The 26,724-nt window shown below is 44.1% G+C and overlaps 1 protein-coding gene across 3 annotated transcripts in view; it reads right to left on the reverse strand.

Moving 5' to 3' along the window:
- Positions 1 to 1,504: 1,504 nt before the first annotated feature.
- Positions 1,505 to 26,724, reverse strand: part of RHOH (ras homolog family member H) — a 45,160-nt gene continuing 19,940 nt past the window's right edge. For all 3 annotated transcript variants that reach the window (XM_084901371.1, XM_084901370.1, XM_084901369.1), the window contains one exon: positions 1,505 to 5,088. In XM_084901371.1, the coding sequence (XP_084757497.1) occupies positions 4,316 to 4,891 (576 nt within the window). In that variant the 5' untranslated portion in view covers positions 4,892 to 5,088 and the 3' untranslated portion in view covers positions 1,505 to 4,315. The remainder of the gene's footprint in view (positions 5,089 to 26,724) is intronic.

A 26,724-nucleotide genomic window follows, 5' to 3' on the forward strand; every position in this document is an offset into this window, starting at 1 on the left:
GAGAAGAAAAAGAGAATATTTTCCAAGCTTTTTTTTTTTTTTTAAATATATTTTATTGATTTTTTTACAGAGAGGAAGGGAGAGAGATAGAGAGTTAAGAATGTCGATGACAGAGAAACATCGACCAGCTGCCCCCCTGCACACCCCCCACCGGGGATGTGCCCGCAACCAATGTACATGCCCTTGACCGGAATCGAACCTGGGACCTTTCAGTCCGCAGACCGACGCTCTACCACTGAGCCAAACCTGTTTCGGCCCAAGCTTTTTTTAAAGCATCAAATCATGATGCATACCCTCTCTGCCGATCACATGTAATCAACCTACAAAGGTTTATTTAAAAGCCGAGGGCTGGTCAGTCTGGTGTGGCTCCGGTTGAGCATCAACTTATGAACCAGGAGGTCACCATTCGATTCCCGGTCAGGGCACGTGCCTGGGCTGTGGGCTAGATCCCCAGTGTGGGGCGTGCAGAAGGCAGCCAATCAATGATTCTCTCATCATCGATTTTCTATCTCCTCTCTGTCTCCCTCTCTGAAATGAATAAAAACGTATTTAAATAAAAAGTTTAAAAGCCAGGGGCTGCAGCAGGGGCCTTGGCCAATATGGTGCTCTGTGACTCAGAGAGGTCCTGTCCTCATTGCCAGAGAGAAAGGGGGAGGACTAAGTTCAGCCTTGGAATCGGTTACTCAAAGTAACTTTAAAATACAGGCCACTTGACTGGTGGGGGTGAGGCCGACAGGCTGCATGAGGTCGGATGTGGCAAAGCCGTGCAGTCAGGCTGCTCTGGGAGGAAGTGGGGCACAGCGGCTCTGAGCAGGGCTTTGGAGACAGACAGACCTGCTCCGGTCCCACTGCTGCCGCCGCTCAGCCGCTGGATGGCCTGGGCTTGTCACGCCAGTGGGCCAGGCCTCAGGGGGGATGCTCATTATAGAGCGGCCGCCTACACGCCACGTGCTGACACGGTGCGCACTCGAGCGCTGAGACAGGGCCGGCCCGCCCGAAGCGCCCGGCAAACTGGAATGGTTAGGGTGCTTTCAAGCGTCTCGTCATTCAGCCTGATTTCACCACCATGGGTTCTGCTGCCCATTTATGCAGTTGGTGTAAAGGGGAAAAAGAAGAAGATGGCTAACTCTACCACTCCAATCAACTCTTTCATGTAAACTAAGAGCATACTTAGCATTGCAATTGTTAAGAAATCAACCTGCTCTAGCCTACAGCAAGGTTATGCAAGTTTTAAAGTGCAAGAAACGTGAGCCTGAGCTTAGGCAGGCAAACATAAATATGCACTCATGTAGAACATGCATTGCATGGATTCTGACAAAAATGACCAATTTCACCTTTTAAAAAATATATATTTTATTTATTTATTTATTTATTTTTTACAGAGAGGAAGAGAGAGGGATAGAAAATTAGAAACATCGATGAGAGAGAATCATCGATCAGCTGCCCCTTGCACACCCCCCACTGGGGATGTGCCCGCAACCAAGCTACATGCCCTTGACCGGAATCGAACCCTGGGCCTTTCAGTCCGCAGGCTGAAGCTCTATCCACTGAGCTAAACCAGTTTCGGCCACTTTCACTTCTTAACCCCTGCAAGGCCAGCGGGGTCTGCTTGCTTCCCAGACCCGCTTTGCGACACAGCAGCCCAATTCCTTTCCCCTCTCTAATTCAACACAAGTTTGTTCAGCTACAGTGTCTTATCTATGCTGGCCCTGGGGGCACTGAGACACATGGGAGGTAGCTCTGCCTTCAAGAACTTATAGCCTGGTAGGGGAGACAGACACCCGTGAGCCTTGATTTTCCGCCAGGTCCCATCGCTAGGAAGGTGTACACACAGATTCTTGTTCTCAGTGTGAGGGTTCCAGAGGGAACCTTTAGGCATGGCTCCTGCCAGCAGGCAGAAGGCTCCTTGGTGTGTCTGTCCAGGTGACTATGCCCTCTCTGGCCTTCCCTTCCTCCTTCCTAACGGAATCACCTCCTCGTCCCTCACTGTGAATCAAGGACCTGGGCTTCCCCCCGTGAGATACCTGTGCCCTCATCTCCCTTCAGCAACAAAGGAAGAAAAGCTTGGGGAAAGCCCATAGTAGTGAATACAAAGTCACTCCTGCTCACAAGCTAAATAGTCTCCCCGCTAAAGGCTGGTCCTGGCCGAAACCAGTTTGGCTCAGTGGATAGAGCGTCGGTCTGTGAACTCAAGACCGGGTTCGATTCTGGTCAAGGGCATGTACTTTGGTTGCGGGCACATCCCCGGTGGAGGGTGTGCAGGAGGCAGCTGATCGGTGTTTATCTCTCATCGATGTTTCTGACTCTCTATCCCTCTCCCTTCCTCTCTGTAAAAAATCAATAAAATGTATATATTTTTTTAAAAAGACTGGTCCTGAAGGAGAATCTGTATGCGTTATATAAGACCGTTGATGAAAAAGACAAGGATCAACAGGGGTATTGAAGAAGGTGAGCTCCATCGCCTCCCAGCCTGGTCAGGTTTAAGCCCTCCAACCCTCGGACGTGCAATCCAGAGAGCTGGATACAAGGGTCTCAAGTCAAAGGACACAGGTGACACAGAGGCGAGGACAAGCCACGGGATTGGAGGACTAGAGAAGGCTGGGTGGAAGCAGATACATCAGCCCCGGAAACTGAGGGAACCTCAGCCCCAAAGACTTAAGATCCAGCTTCCAGGCCTTTTACTGGATGTGGATGAGAGAGAAAAGTGTTGATGAGCATACATTTGATTTTCACACGAATTATAGCTATCAAGACCTGACCACATAAGGAAACTCAACAATTGGCTTGGTTTATGTCAACCTAAGTTTAATCATAGTCATTTATGCCAAGTGCCTTACCATTTGTATCTAATGGCCACATTATAACATAACAACGATGTACTTTAACAAACGTGGTACAGAGTGGTTCTGAGTTTTATTGGGTTAGGTGAGTGAATGAGGTACCCGGTGCCAGCATTTGCAATTTCTTCCTTGAGTTACATGGTCTCTGTTCTCAACATTAACAGATGATTGATACCATTGTTTTGAAGCTTTTTAGATAGAATGAGGTTTAAGGCGGAGTCATCATTCAATATTTTCCCTGATAAGATTTTATCTGAAAATTGGCTATACAGTTTTCCTGTTCCCTGTGCTTGGAATTTGTGGGGCTTTTGTTTTGTCTTTGGTTTTTGTTTTAACTCTGGTGCTTCACATGGATGAAATAGTAAAAGCTAGAAGTTGTACCTGTGTTCCCTTATACACACACACATATATACATAGACACCTTAATCATTACTCTGATTACATCCTAAAATTAATAAATTATAGTTGCCCTTCCAGGTCAGTTAAGAGCTCAAGTAACCAATTCCCCAGATTACCAGCATGCAGAACGCCGAGCCTGCTCTCACTCATAAGGCCTGCAGCCAGGGTGGGCCAGTGTCGGAAAACCCAGGCAGAGTACAGCAGTTCCCAAAGGAAAAGGAGATGTTTAAATTCTGTTCTGAGCTCTGCTGCCATTACTTGGAGGCAGTCAGATTCCCTCCCCAAACGGTTTTCCTTTCATCTGTTTTGGTAAATGAAAGAGAATACTTAGTGCATCATGGGAGTTCATTGAGTGAAAGGTAGTACCATAAATAAGAAACGCTTTTTTACATATAATTACAGGAAAACAGACGGGTAACTGTTAAACTCGTTAGGCAGTATTAAAGTAGCATATGTTATCGAATGTATTTTATGCACAAATTGGCTAACAGCTGGGCGGAGAATGAATAGCTAGGATTGGCTGGCAGTCCTTTTAAAATCTGATCACCTAGTAAAATCAGGTAGGCAAGTGGCTTCAACAAAAGTTACTACTTCAGGTGAAAATAACACCCCGAACACATGGCGGAGTCCTGTAAGGTCATGTCACACACACACATACACCGGAGTGTGTTTGTGAGTCTGTAGGAAAAGACTTCCCAAGCATGAAAACTAATTATGTACAAGAGCTCTACACTTGGTTACCATTTAAATAAAACCTGTCTTTAAATATAGAATTCTTTGGAAAACTCACTTCCCTGTCCAAAATTATGGGGACCTTTTTAGTTTCTTAACTAGAGATAGAATATTCGTTCCAGCTTCTCAAGAGACTGCCTCGTTGGCCAGGACAAGGAGTCCGTTTGCAGAGTGTACTTAATAAAACCACCAGCGACCAAGTCCCATCAACAAACCATATCTCAAAGCACACACTGCCCAGGATGTACCCAGGAAGAGCACCAACCCTTGCTGTTGGCTCTCCCTGTGCCCATTAGTCTTTGAGGTGGGTGAGTAAATGCACGTTGGGTGAAGTCTCTTGGGGGTTAGAAGATCTTGCACTCATTAATGGAGAAGAGCTTCCTCCTGTTGCGTCTCCTGGCCTGGTTGACGGCAGTCCGGACGGCACACTCAAACACCTGCTGGACCCCCCGGTTGCTCAGGGCCGAGCACTCCAGGTAGCCTTTAGCTCTCACGTCCTGGGCTAGTCGCTTCCCATCAATGGCACTGATGCAGGCGGCCCTGTGGGTCCCCACCTCCCGCTGGTCCGTCTGGGTGGCCACCACCAGCACGGGAGTACAGGGCAAGTGGCTCCTGATCTCGCCAATCCACTTGTTCTTCAGGTTCAGGAAAGAGTTGTGGTTGGCCACGGAGTAGCACATCAGCACCACGTCGGCCTGCTGGTAGGACAGGGGGCGGATGCTTTTGAAGGCGTCGTTGCCGGCGGTGTCCCAGAGGCCCAGGCTGATCTGCATGCCGTCCATGAAGACGTCCACGCCAGTGTTCTCGTACACCGTGGGCTTGTAGGCCTCTGGGAAGGTCTCGGAGGTGAACCGCACCAACAGGGAGGTCTTCCCCACGGCGGAGTCCCCCACCAGCACACACTTGATGGAGCTCAGCATCTTCCCAGCTTGGATCCCTCGTTACGTGTTCAGAACCCTTGGATGGCCGAAGCCAATGCCATTCAACGCAGGGAATAAACACCGGATGGGTCTGTGGTCCCAGGGTCTCCAACAGCAACCTGCAGAACGCTACTTCTCTCCATGCACCCGAGAGAGACCTCAGTCTACTTCGAAAAGCCCCAAAGTCTGGTCTTCAGCTGGAACAGAAAGAGAAGAGGGAACATTGAGTCTTTCTTTTTTCCTTTTTGGATGAGACTGGGCCCTTGCTCCCTGGCGAGCGGGTTAAACATGGGGCCCACCTCAGTGAGCTGCCCTCCCCGACTCGCCTAACCCACTCTTCCCCAGCAAAGAGGGCTTGGGTCTGCTTATCCCCCAGCTCATGCACCCGCAACTCCACCCAGTCAAGAAGCAGAAGCTGATTTTATCTCGAAAAATCAGCCTAGTGATTAAAAAAAAAAAACACACCAGCAACTGCTCTGATCATAACATGAAAAAGACCTCGATAGCAACCTGGTGTGTGAATGAGCCGTTTTCAAACAGCTCTCTCCCTCTCTCTCCTCTCTCTCTCTCTCTCTCTCTCTCTCTCTCTCTCTCTCTCTCTCTCTCTCTCTCTCTCTCTCTCTCTCTGGCTTCCGCCCCAAGAAGCAGGGAAGGCAGCTGGCAGTGCTCTCCCGCTTCAGTTTCTAATGGATCCCAGCCGCTTCGGGAACTGCAGGGAGAGGCCAGTAATGGGCCGCCGCATCACCAGCACTTCCTTTCATTGATGGATTAACCAGCCAGTCCTTGGTTTATGTGGGAATGTGTGTTGAGGTCAGAGAAAAGAAATGACCAGAACTCTAAAAATTTGCTGTGTTTTTTTTCCCCCTTGAGTTTTTTGTTTTTTTCCCTCCAAAAAAGTGGCTACTGTTCTAATGGAAAGGGCACTGTCCTTGCGTGTCTGCATCTGAGCTCAGACTTCATCACTTACACAGCAACATGGCTTGGAGCAGCCACTGCTTGGTCTCCGAGCCTCGTTTTGCACATCTACACGGTTATGATCAATTTAGGAGCTGCTCCTCAGAGATGTGAGGGTTAAATTATTTCTTTCTCTCAATGTGGTGTGTTGTTTTTTGTGGGGCGTGTGTGTGTGTGTGTGTGTGTGTGTGTGTGTGTGTGTGTTTTAACTTTATTGTTGAAAGTATTACATAGGTCCTCCTTTTTCCCCGATTAAACTCTTCCAGCCAGTTCGTGCCCCCATCCCAACCCCAAGCCCTCACCACCCCATCGTGTGTCCACGGGTTATGCTTATATGCACACAAGTGCATTGCTTTCAACATTGTTGGATAGCTACCTCTATATCAGAACTCTGATAGGCCCCTGGTTAAACAAAATAACTTGCTTAAAAGTAATCACATTCAGTGCCTGTCACTTCAACAAGACTGCATAAAATAAGACAGAATCTGAATTTCATGAAAAGATCAAATAAATCCTCATCCACTGCAGGTGAGCGAGACCCCGATGATGAGACCAGCAGTGGAGACAGTGACCTATTTGCCAAGGGACATCATCACAAGGCCAGCCCTGCCTCAGACAAAGGAAAGGTCTTTCAGACCGAAATCCAAAGTACAGCTTATGAATACAATCCAGGCTTACAAACTCCCCTGCCTGGGATCTTCCTGACATGTCACATGCAAAGCAATGTAAAGCCAACCTCCAGGTCTGCTTCAGCTTTTAAAGGTCACTCCTCTAAATCCTGCCATCCACCTCCAAGACATTTTCTTTAAAATATATTTTTTAATTGATTTTTCACAAAGAGGAAGAGAGAGGAACAGAGAGTTAGAAACATCGATGAGAGAGAATCATCGATCAGTTGCCTCTTGCACACCCCCCACTGGGGATGTGCCCGCAACCAAGGTACATGCCCTTGACTGGAATCGAACCCGGGACCCTTCAGCCCCCAGGCCGACGCTCTATCCACTGAGCCAAACCGGTTTCGGCTCCAATACATTTTTATCCTTGCCAACCCCCGGTCTCTGTTGGTTTAATTAGATAAAATAGCCTTTGCAAATGAGCTAATCAAATAACTCATGATTTTCATGTATTCACTTTTTTTTAACCACACAAAAGCTGAGTTTCATGAAAAGATCAAATAAATTCTTGATTAAGTTAAGTTACTTAACTTAAGAGGTTAAGTTACTTAACCTCTCTGAGTCTTGTTTTTTGTTTTGTTTTGTTTTTCATAGAAAATGAGAAGAAGAAAGTGCCTTTTTCATGTAACTATTGTAAGAATTCAGCATGTGGAGAGTCTGGCTCAGCACAGCACCTGGCATCTGGGATCTATAGAGAGCCATCATGTTACCAATTTGCACTACTATTTATTTAAAATACCAAACACCGAGTGTCCATGGCACAGGGCCAGGGTGTCCAAGGTTCAGCTGATTCTATCTAAAGACCATCGTGGGTCACTGTCATGCAGGATGGTCCTGGACGTCTTTGTCTCCAGACCTTGGAGCAAAGTCTCCTTGGGCTCCATCGGTCTCAAACCTCAGATCCTTAGACTTACTGATGACTTAAATACATTTTACACACACACACACACACACACACACACACACACGCACATACACTGTTACCTAGTTAAATCTAAGACCTGTTAAGACATTTTTTAAGCTTTATTCTGATCCCGATGTAGCAGGACCAGAACTAGGAAAAATGGACATGCGCCAGACTTTTGGTTATCAAATAAAATCTCTCTAATGAGGTTCAGTAAAAGCCAAATTTCCTGACTAAATATCTGCAAAAAGAAGTTGACGAGGCAACATTGTTAAGAACACGGGCTCTGAAGTCGGGTAGATCTGGTGTTGAATCTGGGCTGCCCAAACGACTTGTGTGACAGCCTTAAGGGACATTCTTAACCCACCTCAGCCTCAGTTTCCCTCCTCTGTAAAATCAATGTAATAGCACCAACATCACCAGTTGCTGAGAGTATTATGTGCTTAGATGTATAAATTCCTTAGCATAGTGCATAATGTAAACATACTATATGTACATAGTCAACACATAGCAAACACACAACAAGTATTCCTTATTAATATCACTGTTAGATAATAATTACTAAACATAGTGATAATTGCCGAAACCGGTTGGCTCAGTGGATAGAGTGTCGGCCTGCGGACTGAAAGGTCTCGGGTTCGATTCCAGTCAATGGTTGTGGGCACATCCCCAGTGGGGAGTGTGCAGGAGGCAGCTGATCGGTGTTTCTCTCTCATCGATGTTTCTAACTGTCTGTCCCTCTCTCTTCCTCTCTGTAAAAAATCAATAAAATATATATTTTTTAAAATAATAAAATAAACATAGTGATCATTATTAATAAGTGGGAACTTTGAAGTAGCTCTAAAGAGTATTTTTCCTGCAAAAGATACTCTGTATATCTTATATCCAGTTATGACTACAAAAAAAGGAAGGTATCTTTATAGTATAAAAATATATCTATACATAAACAAAGAAATTCTGTCTGAGCTTTGCCATCTAGAGAGCTCCAAAGAGTCAGACAGGAGAAAAAGACTCTGTTCAGTCAAGTGACCTTCACCCCCCCAGCCCATCTGGCACTCAGAGGCTCATCAAGTCAGCTCTCTGGGCCTCAGTTTCCCAAACAGTAAAGTGGTTGAATAAGACCAGCTTTCCCTGTGGTTCAATTGAAACTAAAGCCAGAGGAGAAACCTTTATTGCCTGCCACAGTGGCTATAAGAACAAATCTCTGCATGATTCCGTAGCAGGAGCACAGAAGAGCTATATGATGACATGCGTAGCCTTTAGCAGATGCTAAATATGGAGCTGGGAGAGGAGGGCAGGGGAGGAGCTCCGGTCCAGGCTAGAGCGATACCCTATATAGACATGACAGACCATCTTCAGACGGTGTGTCACATGTGCCCGAGATAGAGCCGCCCTGGGCCGCATCATCAGTGTGGAAGGCGAATGAGCTTGAGTTCAGCGGGATTTCTCCTAAAGGGGTTGTTACCACGTGAGAAACAGAAGCAGGATTTCAGTGATATTTCACAAGTGGCTACCTGGAGGGATGCCTCAATCATGTGTCTCTCAAAACAAGAATTACGGAGAGTGACTTCAGATAGCGCCATGAGCAACCCTTGTAGGACTTAAAGCCGACTGCAATTTAGGAACCTCCCATCCCCGGCACCTCTCAGGTCTCAATAACTTGATTTCTCGTCTCTTTCTCCTCTTTTCGCCGTTTTCACAGAAAGGGTGCCTTGCACAGGCCCCTGTGGTTCACACACAGAGAGAGGACAGAAAAGAGCTTCATCTTGCAAAGGCAGAGGTATAGTGAAGGCCCAGAGGCAGAGGACAGGAGGGCTTAGGGATGAATTCTCATCCATTTCATCTGCTGGAGCTCTGAGGGCTGTCCAGTAGGAAACCCTCAATTCTCATCCAAACTAACAGATACCCACTCTTTACTATCCCTCTTTCTTCAGATACACTCTGTGCCTCTCTGTTTGTCTGGAAAGACCTGCCCTTCACTCACCACCCCCCAACTCTCATCTCTTCTCAAAAAATCTTCTTTGATCACCTAACCCACTGGTAGACCAGGTGCCCCCTCTGTGTGGCCATACGAACCCCCACTCTTCATACCATCATCATCATCGCACTCTGCTGAAATGTTGGTCCTCTTGTGTTTATCCCTTATCTGTGAAGATGGAATTAGATCTACCCACCTTCCTCCGTGGAAATATATAACAAATGCAATAATTTGTGCTTGGACTCTCACAAGACTTTGTACATTTGGAAATACTCTCTTATTTGTTAGGTTAGAAAGCCTCTTCAGAACAATAGAGCACAGTATAAAACTAAGGTGAAATTATGACTATTACTAACCAAAAAATTATGATAGTAGTTTTTAAGTTATTTGGACTTTATGAGGTGGCTTACTTCATAATGCTGATGGAATCCTCGGCTGTTTTCTTTTTTCAAAAGTATGAACCCATGCTGAAACCAGTTTGGCTCAATGGATAGAGCATTGGCCTGCGGACTGAAAGGTCCCAGGTTCGATTCCGGTCAAGGGCATGTACCTTGGTTGCAGGCACATTCCCCAGTAAGGGGTGTGCAAGAGGCAGCTGATTGATGATTCTCTTTCATTGATGTTTCTAACTCTCTATCCCTCTCTCCTCCTCTCTGTAAAAAATCAATAAAATATATTTATTTTTTTAAAAAAGTATGAACCTGTGGTTTGTCCCCACATGTAAAAATTAGTTCAAAATGGATCAAAGACCTAAATGTATGACCTAAAACAAAAAATTATATAGACGTAATCATAGGTACTAAGCTTATAGACCTTGGTCTTAGATAAGGCTTTATGAATTTGACCCAAAAAACAAGAGAGGTAAAGGCAAAAATAAATGAATAGGACTACATCAAACTAGAAAGCTTCTGCACAGCAAAAGAAACCACCAACAAAACAAAAAGGCAACCAACCAAATGGGAGAAGATATTTGCAAACAGCTTTGACAAGAGATTTCTATCCAAAAGATAGTTTTAAAAACTCATACAACACCAAACAAACAAACAATCCAATTTAAAATTGGGCGGAGTACCTAAAAAGACACTTCTCCCAAGATGATATACAAATGACCAACAGATATATGAAAAGATGCTGAACTTCACTAGCCATTATGGAAACGCAAGTCAAAACTACAGTGAGATACCAGTCACTCCTTACCGCCCGCCTGCTCACTGCTCCTTCGCGCTGACTTGGGGATGGAAGAGGCTCCTGCCACAGCCAGTGAGCTCACCTGGCTTCTAGCTGAGAGGCACTCCTGTGGGAACGCACTGACCACCAGGGGACAGCTCCTGCATTGAGCATCATCTTCCCCCTGGTGGTCAGTGCACATCATAGTGACTGGTCCTTCAGCCATTAAGTTGATTTGCATATTACCCTTTTATTATATAGGATGTCACCCCAATAAAAAATAAAGTAAATGTGGTCCTTTAAATTTAAGATTCGTTTGATCTTAAATGAAAATAAAGAAATATTTTTAAAAATATATATGAGCCCATGGCAGCCATTGGCCGTGGGTGGCCTGTCCAGTATAGAGAATACATCTAAATGCATGCTCCTCCAAAGCACGTTGGGCATAGGACCTGCACTGGCAGCAGTCAATTCATTAAGGAAAGTGATTCTGCTCTAACCGGGTCAGGCTGAATGGCTAGAGCATCAGCCTTCAGACTGAAGAGTCCTGGGTTCGATTCCAGTCAAGGGCACATGCCCAAGTTGCAGGCTTGATCCCTATTGGGGGGGTGGGGGGCATGCAGGAGGCAGCCAATCAATGATTCTCACCATTAATGTTTCTGTCTTTCTCCCTTCCTCTCTCTGAAATCAATAAAAATATATATTTTAGGTGATCCTGTCATAAACCTAATGCATTTAGATGGTTAGGAAATCGCATGCTCCTCAGCAGCTCATCTCCGCCATCAGCGACCCCTGCACAGCCCAGCAGGAGCACCACAGCAGGAGCGGGCCTTGCTGGGGATGGCGAACCCAGGGAGCCCCCGTCTGGCAAGGGGACCGGGGGCTTCATTTTTTTCTTTTTCTCCCCAGGAAAGAGAATCATCATGCCAGGCAACTGAACATTAAAAAGAATAACCATCTCTAAATGTTATTACTCCAAACTCTTGCTCAGTTTTTATTCTCTAATAAATATACACTTGTCTACATCTTCTAAACACATCTTCAGATTTTTTAAAAATTAGTTTCAACATAGTCTACACGCTTGCCAGGCTTTAGACAAATAGCTTTCCGTTGTTTCAAATATTCACAGTTGCACCGCCTATTCCCCACTGCTAGCAGCGTCTTTGAGCTGGCTCTGGTATTTCATCATAATGAACAACTGTGCCATTTTATATACACACACACCCAAGCCATATATGGACCGTTTTCTTAGGGAACATATTCACAAACGTGGCATTACAGGGCCAATGGGTCATTCTGTGAACACATAATAACCTGGCCGCTCAGTATATATCCTATATAATAAAAGGCTAATATGCAAATTATCCCCTCAACCAGGAGTTCTACCAGCAATCAGGCCGGCCAACCACCCATGTCCCCTTCCTCTGGCCAGGATGGCCGGACCCAACCCATGCACATGCACAAATTCATGCACCGGACCTCTAATGTGTGTGTGTGTGTGTGTGTGTGTGTGTGTGTAATATATATATATATATATATATATATATATATATATATATATATAGAGAGAGAGAGAGAGAGAGAGAGAGAGAGAGAGAGAGAGAAAAGCCAGAATCCTCCCCCATCCCCCATCCCCCTCTAGCCACAGCCCTGGGATCACAGTGCATGGTTTTGTGAGGCACAGGGGCAAAGATGTGCCTGCCCTCCAGGACCTCAGGGGGGCCACACCTGCTCAGCTAGGTTTTCCTGAGTACAGAAGAGCCCAGGGACCACACTGGCCAGTCATAATTCTCTCTCTCTCTATCTCTTTCTGTCTCCCCCACCCATCTCTCTCTCTCTTTATATATATAATTTATAATACTTTAAACAATAAAATTAAAAAATTAAAAATTAAAAAAAAAAATAAAAGGTGTAAAGGATACTCTTGAAATTACCTACATCCTTAACTTCCTGGCCGGTATAATTATACCCCCACTAATTTCTCTTGGCCCTCTTTGCCCCAATTCTGCAGAATTAGCTTTTTGCAAAAGAGCAAAAAGTCATAATGAAAATAACTTAAAAGAAAAGAAACTCAGGAGTGAAAATGTATTACACACCCAAGACCAGATCACAAATCAAAGTAACCCTGAGAGCGAGAAAGACCCTCTGGCCCGCAGGCCTTTCTGTCTGACGCGGCGGGGGCCGTGGGGAGTTTCTGCTGAGACTGAAAGCAGCTCCCTGCCTGATCTTTACTGACTGTGAAACCATGAAATCCGCCTGACGTCTGGGTGGACCTCCACCACACCCCAGGGGCTCCCCAACTCTCCGCCCCGCCCCACCCCCAGGCCAGAACCACCACCCCATCATCATCCACTGCACACGCTCAAGCCACCGTGGGGAGCGGCACGCCCTCTCCTATTGGCTGAAATGAGACTGAAGACGACCCCCCCCACTCTGGCTAATGTCTCTCGTCGTTTCTCTGGACTATTTCTATGCACCCTGTTGTCCTGATTATAAAAATAGCACATACACATTAGAGAACATTTTGAAGACACAGAACTATCAAAAGGTGCTAAAGCGAAAAACCAACCACCACCAAGAACCGAAAGTGGTAAGATATTTGTGTACCTTTTCCTGTTTCTTTTTTTCAGTGCGTTATTTTTTTCAAAGCTAATACCATACTTTATATATGTTTGGCACTTTGCTTTTTTATTTAACATTGATCTCATAAATATTTCCTATGTCATTAAGATTCATCAAATATAATTTTAATGACTGGATAATATGAATGTAGCATTTTTTATTTAACCAATTGCCTACTGTTGGACATTTAAATTGTTTGTAATTTTTACCATATTAGTAATGAGCAAATATTTTAAAAATAACTTTGCATAAATATAAATTACTTCTTTAGTACAAATAGATATGAGTGCAATTACTGGATCAAAAAGATCAAAATGTTGGACCAATTTATATTCCATAAGCCATGTACAAGAGTTTTCATTTGATCATACTACCAACAACCAATGGGTATAATATTTGCCCATCTGATCTGTTTTCACTTGCATTTCATTTATGTCTAGTGAAAATTACAATTCATCTTTTCATTGACTATTTTCACTTTTTTCTTTTGTAATCCATCTGTTCTAGCAAGGTAATCATATTTTTTTAATAATTTTTAAATATCTTTTTAAAGATTGAGGACATTAATCCTTTCTTGGTTAAATAAATATGTTGCCACTTTTTATCTGTATTTTATATTCTCGGAACTCCCCAAATTCCTGGCACTCCCCAACATTGAGAACCACTAAACAGAATGTAAAAGAGCACACCCCCTGATGTGGAAAGAAACAGCACAATTAGATGAAAAGGTCGTCTAGTTCAACCCACTCATTTCCCCACGAGGAAGAAGCGGTTTAGCTACTGGGGGCTGACTCGAGGCCAGAAACTAGATCGGCTGAGTCAGCATTCTTTCCATCGACACGGGATTTTTTCAAATACTGTATATTACATCTACAATTTCTTGCCCACACTTATTTTCCTTAATATTTTAAATACAAAGCACATAGAGATAGCTTAGATAGGTATTTCAAACTGGTGACTTTTTACTCAAAAGAGAGCTTCCAGCTTTAACAGAAAAATACATTCTTTCTCATGAACTTTCTTTGGGAGATAGATCACCGCTTTTTAGGGGGAATCATTTAGCCTTCCAACATTCTCTAGAATTAAAATACACCCTAATTTACAAATCACTCAAACTGCAAAAGGCAAGGTATTTTGCTCTAGATATTTAGCCCAGAGCTCTGAATACAATGAGCCGATTTGGTCTCACGTCCAATGTATAAAATTGCCAATATTCCATCGTTTGCAAAGAGCCCAGGTTGTGGTATTGGGGTCTCAGTTAGATGCTCCTCTTCATCGCTGATTAGCAGTATAACTCTGAGCAAGCCACATAACCAGAACCACAAAATGTGGGTAATGACGCATAGTTCGTAGGATTTTTAAGGCAGCTCTCTCCCATGCCTGAGGAAGTGCCTGCCAGGCCCTTCGCAGATGAGAATAACAATAAAAGCTCACATGGTACTTGGCATTGGTCAGACGCTGTTGGAAGTTCTTCGTGAAAGCTCATTAATCATAACCACAATACTATGTGGTCCATATCATTGTTTCCTCATTTTATAGCTGAGGAAACCAAGGTACAGAATTAAAGTAACCTGCCCAAGGAGACAGCTAGTGAGGAGAGCTGCCGGGGTTTGAACCCCAAGCCCATTTGCAATGCCATCTCCACCTCTCCTCCCCGCCTCTCACCTGCGGGAAGCCTGCCTGCCTTTGCAACCTTGATGAAACGAAGTAATCAGCTATTGAAGCATCTATCTTATCAATATATAAAAACTGTTTGAAATTTTAACCCTGCTCTTTGGTTTCTGTAAATGCCTGCTTAAATAATAAGGAAAATAAGACTACTCCCACTTCAGAGAGGCCATTAAACCTTCCCCGGACGAAGTTATCAGTGCTGGCACCAGGCCAGGCCTCTGGTTTGAGGTCTCAAGGCCCCAGCATATAGGGGCTCTTTAAGAACTTGCAAAGAAGGCCGGAAACACCCCATATTTGGGAGACAAAGAAGGTGAGAACATATAAATAGGGAAAATTCCTCCATGTTGGGGCCCAGAATTTGAGAGACATTTTCCTCTGGGCCCACACGTAGTAATAGTAATAATAATAATAATAATTATTATTATTATTATTATTAATAATAATAATAAATGTAACTTCATCTCTATAAGTATTGCTTGGTTCTTCTCTGGTTTTCTATAACACTATGATCTGAATGTTTGCATGTCCCTAAAATTCATATGTTCAAACCGAATCCCCAAGGGCCTTTGGGAGGTGAGAGTAAATAAAGTTAGTGCCCTTATAAAAGGGACTCCAGAGACCGCCTAGCACCTTCTACCATGTGAGGACTGAAATAGGATGAATTCAAATTCTAAGCAAGGTTACAGGTAGAACTTCCTTTTTTTTATTAAAGAGCCAGCCCTATGTGCACTTAGTGGTTATCTCGATGCTGGCCTTGAAAAACAATGCTGTTCTATCCCAATTTAAAAAAGTGCACCTGGCATGGTATTGACATTGTGGGCATATCTGGTCTCTGGCCTACAAGGTCAGGCAGCTAAGTTTATCTTCATCATTCTTCAAATGGGCTACAGCAAACTAGAAAGCAACATTTTATCTAGGAAGAATAGCAGAAAATTCCAAACAACAGTTTGTTGTAGAATGGGGGTTTTCCTTCTCAGAACCTTTAAAAATAACTACCTGCCCCTAAAGCGGCACAGTCGTGTAGGGTCCGCCTGCGTGTGGTGCTCTTGCGGCTGCCCTGGCCAGTTCAATAAATTCTTGCCTGCTTTTTTTAATAAATCATCAGCCTCCAGTGGTCTTATTTTGAACCCAGGGTTCGACCCCACAACAAGGACATCGTGGAAAAGTGCCATCTGTGACTCAGGGGTGGAGTCCTCACTAGACTGCACATTGGCACAGGCCATAATCACATTTCCCAGCCTCTAGAACTGAGAGAAATACATTTCTGTTTAAATAAATTCCAGTCTATGCCATGTTGTTATAGATGCCCACGCAGACAAAGACACGATCCCAGAATAAAGGCCGGCTCGGGAAGGAGGTTTCTCAGCTGGTGGCTGATTTCTCTCCTGCTCCAGGCCTGGCTTCTAACAACGTCTGAAAAATATCTCCCTGAGGCAGATGTCACCTGGCAATTTAACAGAATCCAGCTGCATACGTGGAGTATTTGCCACTCAGAGTCAAATTTCAATTTTTAGAAGTATTTTTCAAATACTGTAAAATATGTCATGTATGAACTAAAACTTGCCATTATCAATCAATAATATTACACATGGTAGTTTGCACTCTGCTTCACCGTTTTCCATTTAAACACAAAATTCCAAAAGGTCACATAGAGCCGGGACCAGTTTGGCTCAGTGGATAAAGCGTCGGCCTGCGGACTGAAAGGTCCCGGGTTCAATTCCGGGCAAAGGCATATACCTTGGTTGCGGGCACATCCCCAGTAGGGGGTGTGCAAGAGGCAACTGATCGATGATTCTCTCTCATCGATGTTTCTAACTCTCTATCCCTCTCTCTTTCTCTCTGTGAAAAATCAATAAAATATATTTAAAAAAAAAAAAAAAGGTCACATAGAATAACAGAATTGAAGGAAATCAAGTTCTGTTTCATAGGCTCTGTCATCATTGTGCTATTATTCTTTATTTCTAACTTACAGTTTAAACTCAGGAATGTGTACGGAGTGTCACGGGGTTTTAACTGCAAACTGGATCTGGACGTCACCACTGGGAATCTACTGTGACTTTATTGCTGCCAGTTCACGGGGACTGGGGAGATAAGGACACATGTGTAATACCTTCATCAATAAAGAAATGTTTTAAAGAAGCAGACCCGTATTGGTGTTGCTGTTGTTTTAAAATTCTTGACAGATAATGCACTCCCTTAATGCCTTCACTAAGATGGACCCCCTTCTACCCTCCTGCCCATGTGGCATGGCCTTTCCAGTAGCTATTAAAAATTTATTTATTTATTTTTGTTAATCCTCACCTGAGGATATTTTTTTCATTGATATTTAAAAAATATATATATTATTGATTTTTTTTTTACAGAGAGGGAGGAGAGAGGGATAGAGAGTTAGAAATATCGATGAGAGAGAGAGACATCAATCAGCTGCCTCTTGCACACCCCCTACTGGGGATGTGCCCGCAACCAAGGTACATGCCCTTGACCGGAATCAAACCTGGGACCTTTCAGTCTGCAGGCCGACCGCTCTATCCACTGAGCCAAACCGGTTTCAGCTTTCATTAATATTTAGAGAGTGGAAGAGAGGAATGAGTGAAGGGAGGGGGGAGAGAGAGAGAGAAATGTCAATGTGAGAAAGACACATCAATTGGTTGCTTTCAGGGATCCAACTTGCAACCCAGGTACATGTCCTTGACCGAGAATCGAACCTGCGACCCTTCGGTGCTTTGGCCAATGCTCTAACCACTTAGAAACACTGGCCAGAGCGCTATTCACATTTAAAAGCATATACCTTTTAACCTGGAAACATCCAATTCTTTAGACACATTGGCCTATTGTACCTACACAAGTAATCAAGACATATGTGCAAGAATTCTCCTTGCTGCATTATTCATAACAGCCAAAAAAGAACGGGGGGGGGGGGGGGGGGGAAGGTAACCGAAAGGTCCACCAAGAGGCAGCAGTTAAATTAATTCTGCCCTGTCCGTCCAGTAGAGTCCATACAGCATTAAACAGAGTTAACTCAGCCGTATGTATTGAGTAAGGAGGGTACCCATGACATTATTAACCACTGAATAAAAGCAAGCAGTTGGAAAATTTGGTAAAGTGTCCCATTTGTGTAGAAAAATAAACAGATAACCCTGGTCTGGTGACCAGAATCCCCAAAAAAATATTGGTCCAGGCAGGGGCAAAGTTATCAGGGCAAGGTGGGCAAATGCAGGCTCACTGTGGATTCTCAGCTCGTCTTACACATGTCCCTCTACGGATAAAACTATATGGCATAAACTATATCGATAAAACTATATCCCTAATTTGTCTAAGGGAGAAAAAGAACAAAGAGAAATAAGCTAAAAACACAGCTTGTACAGCCTTTCATGTGTTTTTTAAATCCCCTTTTGGAATATAGATTCCTGTTCTTTCCACATTGATTATAGTACAGATATCATGCATAGCAGTAAGCGTAATTATCTTCCTGGATGACTAAGGACTGTGGGAGAGACAAATTCATCACAGCCCTGCGGCCCCAGGAGACTCCAGGGCAAAATCCTTGTTTTAACTGTTTAATTCAATGCTCATGCACAATATTCTATTGGCATTAGGTTCCAAATTCTATAGAAGTCTGGGGGGAAAGTCAGGATAGCTGCCTAATTTAATTGGCTTTAAACTATACCTACTTTGAAAGAGTCTAATGGGAACCGAAGATAATAAAAAAAATGTTAATATAGCTTAGACTGAGCCTACAGGTTTAAATTTTTTCTTCCCTTACTTGGTTAATAATGTCTCTGAGCCTCACTTTTTTCTTTCTCTCTATTAGAAGAAACGACTTCATGGGGAGAGGTGATAGGATGGCCGTGTAGAGGCAGAAGGCATGGCTGTACTTCATCATAATAAGGTCCCATCTAGCCAGGAGCTTAGTGAACAAAATCCTATTAGAGAGGGGGAAAAGCACAATTCTGCATACAAATGGCCTCACACTCAGCTTCATCCCACACACAGAAATTAAAATTTAAATAGACATAGGCAAATGTAAAATGCCAGGAGAACACTCAGGACAGTGATTGGATCTCTGAGAGCAGTCGGGGAGGAGGGGAGTGACATTTGAGATGGGTTTCGGAGGAGGAAAAGTGGGAGTGGAGGGCCTCATTCAGAAAGAGGAAGTGGCTGGTACCCACCTGAGCTCGTGGGAAAGGTCTATGTATCTGGAGGGTTGAGAGTTGGCTTTTGTGGCTAAAGCACAAGTGGGAGATGATCCAGAAAAGGGGCACTGGGGCCCTTTACTCCATGTCAAGTATAAAATAACCTCCATCCATGCCCTAGCTGGTTTGGCTCAGTGGACAGAGCCTGCAGACTGAAGGGTCCCAGGTTCGATTCTGGTCAAGGGCACATGCTGGGTTGCAGGTTCAATGCCCCCGAGGTGGGGGCGGGGAAGCGGGTATGCAAGGGGCAGCCAATCAATGGTTCTCTCTCATTATTGATGTTTCTATCTCTCTCTCCCTTCCTCTCTGAAATCAATAAAAAGGTACTAAAAATAAAATAAAACTCCATCTAGCCATCTTTCATTACCTTTCTCCTCTCCCCATCCCCATTTCCACCCAACCATTGCTGCAATCTCTCCAGACCATGTAACATGCCCCCAAACTCTCCCTGCCTTTCCTGAATCAATAGCCTTACGTGTGCTGTTCTCATCTCCTGAATATGATCTTCCCTGCTCGGACTCTTCCTGGAAAAGTTCTCTGTGTCCCAGCTCAAGTATCACCTCCTCCAAGCAGCCTCCCAGGAGCTCCCAAGAAGCATTATTTTCTCCCTCATCTGAGCTCACATGCTGTCTCTGAGTGTTTTTACATTTACATTGTTGACTAGTTGATACATGTCTACAGGAAAAGTCAGGGCACAGAAGTGGAACGTGTCTCCTTCCTATGCCTGCTAACCTCCAGGGCCCCAGGCGTTTCCCCCCAGGCATTTCTCCTGGGTCAGGCTCATCCCCTGACAAAGGAAATGACCCTGACCGAGTCCAGAGCCTCCTTCCTGCCCTAGTCACCTCGTCTGTCCTTGGACCCATAAGTCCCTCTCTCACTCTGTCTGGTCCTCCTCACAGCAGGGCTCTTTCAGACACCACTCAAGTAAAAAAAAAATAAAAAAAAAAAATAAATAATAATAATGGGAATATTTCAGTGATTTGGATTGTGCTCACAGCATCGTACTGAGCATGCTAGAAAAATTCCTGTGGGACTAAGATCCTAAGAGAAGGAATTCCTTGTGTAATAGAAATGGGTGCCACTGGTAGGAGATGTGGGAACTCCTTTCCTTTTGTCATTGAGTACCAGATGGTCAAGAACATACTTTAACCTAAGGGTCACTGGTTCTCTTCCTCCTGAGGGTCTTGAGAATGAGACCAGAATGCAGAAGTCCATTCGCCAAGATTCTCTCCCCACTGCCAATGACTAGAGAAACGCGGCCAAAGTATGATTCTCAGACTGGCTTGTTTTCTGTTTCCATGGCTGACCAACCCTCTTCTTTCTGATTCATCCCTCTTCATGTAAATACAACTCTCGGGAGATAACTCTCTAAGTCACCTTCATGTATTAGGTTACCCTGGCCGAGCCTCAGTCGTACACGCCCACCCAAAGTCACTTTCAAGATACAATAGTAGTCATGTTGACCAATGTCACCTCAATAAATTTAAACTTAAAAAAAAAAAATAGATACAATAGTGAAACTCCAAAAGGAGCCACCCTGGACATGAGCATTAGCCAACCTTCTTAAATCCTTAATCCCACCGTGAAGTGAAATGCACCAGAAAAAATCATCCCTTAGCCTCATTCCATCTTCCTCTCATCACTTGTGTATTATGCCTGTAGCTTGTATCACTCACATATGTCATGCAGACTCCTTCAGAACGCTTCCTTCTGCTCTATCGTCACCAACATGTTTACCTAGTAAGGTTAAATTTGAAAACCTCTCAGCGAATTAATCAGTGCTCTGTTTCCCATGAGGCTTTACTAGCATGGCCCTAGGGTGTGTGTGTGTGTGTGTGTGTGTGTGTGTGTGTGTGTATGCACACATACACATTCAAGCACTAGCAGAGTAGTGCTTGAATTTTTCTAAAATAAGGTCCCAAAAACTTCACTGTCATAGAATCAGTTGTCAGTGGGTAAACTATGTCCCCTCCTTTTTGCATCACTGGGCTCCTGGGAGATAAAGGGCTTCCTTCTCTGTCACATGGAAGTCTGTTATCTCGTTCTGCGGTAATATCCTTGTGGCTGAATCCCAGTGTCTTCTCCAGTCTGAGTCATCATCACTGCCGCTGAAGGCATCTGATCATCTCCCCCCAACCCAAGTCCTGATCTGGGATAATCAAGAGGCCCCACTCAGAGAAACTCTCCCCACGGGGAGACGGCAAAGGAAGCAGCGCCCTCACCCAGCAGCAGCCGCCGCCACCCCTGCTGATAAGGCTCCCGGCGAGAGCCTGAGAGGTTGTTGAAATGTTTTCCTGCACCTCTCATGAGGACAGTCTCATTCCGTGGGTCTGGGGAGAACCATAGAAACGATTTGTAAAGCCCTGGGATGACTCAGAAGCAGGGTCAGACTGGAGAAGCACTGTTCTACAGCTACACACAGCTTTCTCAGACAGCTTTTCATTTGACCTTCACAGTCTGGGAAGTAAGGATGATTATATTATTATCCTCATTTTACATGTGAAGCAGCTTTGGCGCGCGCGCGCACACACACACACACACACACACACACACACACACACAGAAAAACACAATCAGCTCAAACAAAACAAAACAAAATCTCTCTCCACTATGGTCCAGTGCACAAAATTTGTGCACAGGGGGGTGTCTCTCAGCCCAGCCTGCACACTCTCCAATCTGGGAGTCTTGGGGGATGTCCAACTGCTGGTTTAGGCCCGATCCCTGGGAGTCGGACATCCCTCTCAAAATCCGGGATTACTGGCTCCTAACTGCTCACCTGCCTGCCTGCCTAATCACCCCTAACCCACTCTGCCTGCTGGCCTGCTCATCCCCAACTACCCCCCACCAGCCTGCTTACACCCTTGCTGGCCTGCTTGCCCCCAACTGTGCCCCCCCCCTCCCGCCAGCCTGACCACCCCCAACTGCCCTCCCCTTCTGGCCTGATTGCCCCTAACCACCTCTGCCTCCTGGCTTTGCTTAGAAGGACGTCCAGAAGGTTTCCCAGAAGGTCTCCTGGTCTAATTAGAATATTACCCTTTTATTAGTATAGATAAACAAAGCAATAGAACCACCAGAATTGATTAGCTCATAAACAGTCATTTATGACATGGCTGTTTTCAAAACCTCTTTTAGTCTTTGTACCAATTATACAAGAGCTTGCTATGGCCCCAATAAAACTTTCTCAAGACTTCAACCAATGTTTTCTTCCTCACTTCATTTTGCTGTTAAAAATAATATTGAAGATACCTAAGAGACATAACAACTATGTAACAGATAAACTTTGTTTTTTTGGTGTGTTTTTTTAAATATATTTTTATTGATTTCAGAGAGGAAGAGAGAGGGGGAGAGAGATAGAAATATCAATGATGAGAGAGAATCACTGATTGGCTGCCTCCTGCACATACACCCCACCCCACCACTGGGTCTTGAGCCTGCAGCTCGGGCATGGCCCTGATTGGAAATTGAACCATGACTTCCGGGTTCATAGGTTGAAGCTCAACCACTGAGCCACGCCAACTGGGCATAATGGATGGACTTTGGATACTGAATTCAATTATGAAAATATATTTTTGACACAATAAGGAAAATATAATTATGGGTTGGGTATTAGAAGATTCCGAAGGATTACTGCCAATTTTATTAGGTGGGATAATGGCAGCATGACCGTGTGAGAAAAATACTCCTGATTTTAGAGATGCATAACATGTATGAGTGAAGTGACATGATGTTTGGACTTTACTTTAAAACATTTCAGAAAAAAATAGATGAAATAAATATGGCAATATCAATTGCTAAATTTGGATGATGGGCATATGTGGCCTTTTAGATGTGTTCAAAATTTTTATTATAAAACAATTTTTTAAAAAATCAACCACCTCACTTCCCCAAAGTGCCATTTCCCCTTTGTACCAAGGCACATTCTCAATGCTTATAAAAAAACAGCTTGCCCATAGCATAACACATATCAGATATCCCCTATATATCTGTTTTTCCCTAATCTGTTCTTCAAATAGTTGTTGTTGTTTTTTCTTTTTTAAATCATTGTTTTTTCTTTAACTAATGGCCATGGAATGGACTTATAACAAACATTTATCAGAAATTCAAAATCTAACTGGCATTCTGGCTTTGGTTTTTGTTTTATTTGCTCGATCTGACAGCCCTAGACAAGGGGTGGGGAGAAACCCTAATCAGGAGTCAGGGTATCTGGGTTTGATTCATCGGCCCCTGGCTTTGGAACCAGGAGCAAGCTTCTCACCTTCTCTGGGTATGCCTTCCACATTCATAAAGCACGAGGCTTCACTCCAGCTCAACATGCTATGAAATGTGGCTGCTACTCTCATTCCGCAGATAGAAATACTTCTTAATCAAGTACATCTAAGCAACCTCCTCACTTCAAGGGGATATTAAGAGGGAAATTCATTGAAGCAAATATTGCCCCCCGCCCCCAAGCATCAGGCTGAGAAGACAAGCCATCCACAGCGCCATTTATTCAGTGCCTATGTGATCCCGGACCCTGGAGGAGGCGCTAGCATTTTATCCTCACAACAATCCCACATGGTAGAAACTACCGTGTTTCCCCGAAAATAAGACATCCTCCGAAAATAAGACCTACTTACAGGTTTCCTTCTGAGTGAAATATAAGGCATCTCCCCCCAAAATAAGGCTCTGTCTCAGAATGAAAATTAATTTACTGTAAACTGGTCGCTAGGGCTGCCCCGACTGGCGTCTAGCAACCAGTGACATTAAGCAGAGTCCTGACGTCACTGCTGTGTGGAGGCGGAGCGGACAGTGGCATTGCAAATGCACTGCGAGCAGGCTACCTTGACAAGAAGTACTCATTTAAAGACAGTGCTATTGCTAAACATGAGAGATTTGGTCCACTGATTCTGAAAGAAATGGAGTCACAAGAAATTCACCAGGAAATTCAGGAATTGGATTGTTATGATGATGTTGCAGAAGATGATGATATGATTGTCATTGAATAAATGAGTAAATTCTTGATACTGTAGGATTCACAGTTTGTCTGGTTTGTGTTGACAACTACCTTACTACCGTACCGTATACAGGTAATAAATTTCCTTTATTTTCATTTAACAATAAATGTGTACCATATTCTTCTTCATGGAAAAATAAGACATCCCCTGAAAATAAGACCTAGTGCATCTTTGGGAACAAAAATTAATATAAGACACTGTCTTATTTTCGGGGAAACAGGGTATCAATATTATCCCCGTGTTACAGATGCAACGACTGAGACACAGAGAAATCAAATAACTCATCCCTGGCTAACTTCAAAGCCCTGAACTGTACATGCAGAGGGGCCTGGGCACTGGGAGGCAGAACAAAACTGGTGGGCAGCTTCTAGCGCTTAAGGCAGGCCTTTTGGGTTTTCTTTTGTGCCTGAATCCTCACCACACTGGGCATGTTTATGTGAAAATACAAAGACCTTGGGTTTTAGAACTGCAAAGGAAGCAGAATTTTCAACTACTTATTGGCTCTCGTTTCATCTATTGATATTTATCGATTTACTCTATTAATAAGCCAGCTTTTATTGATTGCTTCCTAGATGCACAGCATTGACACTGGACACTGGACAGGATTCCCTGCTCACCTGGATTCTAGCCTATGGTGGAGACAAGATACAGGTCCTTGAGTTGGACAATTAAAAGTAAAGACATTGAGTACATCTAATTACTTAACTAGATAGACCCAAGAGTGACAACAGGCCAGAGATACAATAGAATATAAAGAGGATGGAGGTGTACCTGGGTTGGATCCCCATGAAGAACTTGGGGAGGAAGCAGGACTTGAACGAAGCTGTGAAGGGAAGGATTGGGAAATGTCGGAGAGGAAAGGAAAGGTCTTCCAGGCAAGAGGCACCACCTAAGAGTGACCTGGGACTGAGTCTTGAGGGGAAAGAAATTTGAAGGTAACAAGAGAGGGAACTGAATGTAGATACGAACGCAGAGGACTGAGAGCGAAGATGTGCTTAGGGATCGAAGTTGATCAGTGTGCCTGGACCCCAGACTTCAGCTGAGGAAATGGCAGGGAGTGAGAATGAGAAGCTGAGCCTTGTGTCTATAATAAATTGGAAGCTACTGAAGCTTTGGTGTAGGGTGATAAGCTCAAATTGAGGGGAATTGGTCCAGCTATAAAATATAGCTTACACAAAGTCTGTTCCATTCAATCTAATATATATTTAGATTGAGAGCCAAGTGTACTCACATACAAAGGGGAATAAGACACAGTTCTCACTCTTAAGAAGTCCACAATCTTAACAAGAAAAGACCACTGTTACAAGAGGGAGGGAGTCATTCATTAGTGTAATTTATGACATTCTCTGTAGTAGACATTGTTAGTTTTCTACTCAATATCTGTCATTAGTTACAGAATCTAATTTTGTTTGCAAGACAATGTGCAAAACCTTAGGAAAAGGATCCTGTTTGGTCCAGGTCACCATTTCTCAACCTTTTTTCTTTTTCCATTATCACACCTCTAAGAACCTTTTTAGATGCTTTTTCCCTAACCACCGCACACTTGAAATTTTAATACCATAGATAAACCATGTGTCTGTTTATGTATTGCATGTACAGCTGTGCTTTATACATAAAAAGAGTAAGATTTTTTCTTCTGCCTTTCCCCCCACCCAGATAATATTCTCCTCCTCCAGGGTGACAGTGGCACCACCCCACCCCCACCTACACCCCATCCCTACCCCATTCTTCACCCTCCCTCCTGTTAAGAACCCATGCTCTAAGCCAGTGTTTCCCAACCTTCTCTCATGATGAGAATCACCTGGTGGAGTTGTTAAAACACAGATTCCTGAATCCCAACTAAGAAGTGCTAAACTAGAATTTTTGGGAACATATAGGTAAAATTGTATACTTAACTAGTGCTCTAAGACAGATTTTGTATACAGAGCACTAAGTTAGGTATGCAATCTAAGACAGATTTTGTATACAGAGCACTAAGTTAGGTATGCAATTTTACCTATATGTTCTCAAAAATTCTAGTTTAGCACTTCTTAGTTGGGATTCAGGAATCTGTGTTTTAACAACTCCACCAGGTGATTCTCATCATGAGAGAAGGTTGGGAAACACTGCTCTAAGCAATTATAACCATTCTATTTCCTGTTCCCACCTTCCTCGAAGCTGGGGTGGCCATATAACCCAGCTGTAGCAATGACCCAGAAGCCAGTAAGTGTGTTTTTTGGAGGTCTCTGGAAAAACCCTTTTCCTAGAAAAAGCTACAGCCACGGACTGCTGCGTCAGCCTCCATGCCATCTTTACCAAACCCTGCCCCTCTCCAAGGAGACGCGGGCTCAAGGCTGCAGCAGCCCTCTCGCAACTGTCAGGAAAGCCCAGAGAACTGCAGAGACAGTCTCATTGAGCAACTGACCCAGTGACAGAAGCACAGTCCCGCAGAATTCTTGTTACGTGGGAGACGTGAATCTGGGTTTTTCAGAGTTGCTGTTGGTCAGGTATTGTACAACTTAGCAGCTGAGAGCGTGGCTCACTGGTAGGATGTCTCACCCAGAATAGCTGCCCATGGACGTGACCTTGAATTGCCGTTAAAGCAAAGCCAGAGAGAAGTACGTGCAAAAAACAAAACATGTGATCGGGAATGTGACACGAATCAAACAGGAAATTTTACTCCTGTTTAAGAGGAAA

The sequence above is a fragment of the Pipistrellus hanaki genome (assembly GCF_964339955.1).
Source record: "Pipistrellus hanaki genome assembly, chromosome: 1".
In the NCBI taxonomy this organism is placed as follows: domain Eukaryota; kingdom Metazoa; phylum Chordata; class Mammalia; order Chiroptera; family Vespertilionidae; genus Pipistrellus; species Pipistrellus hanaki.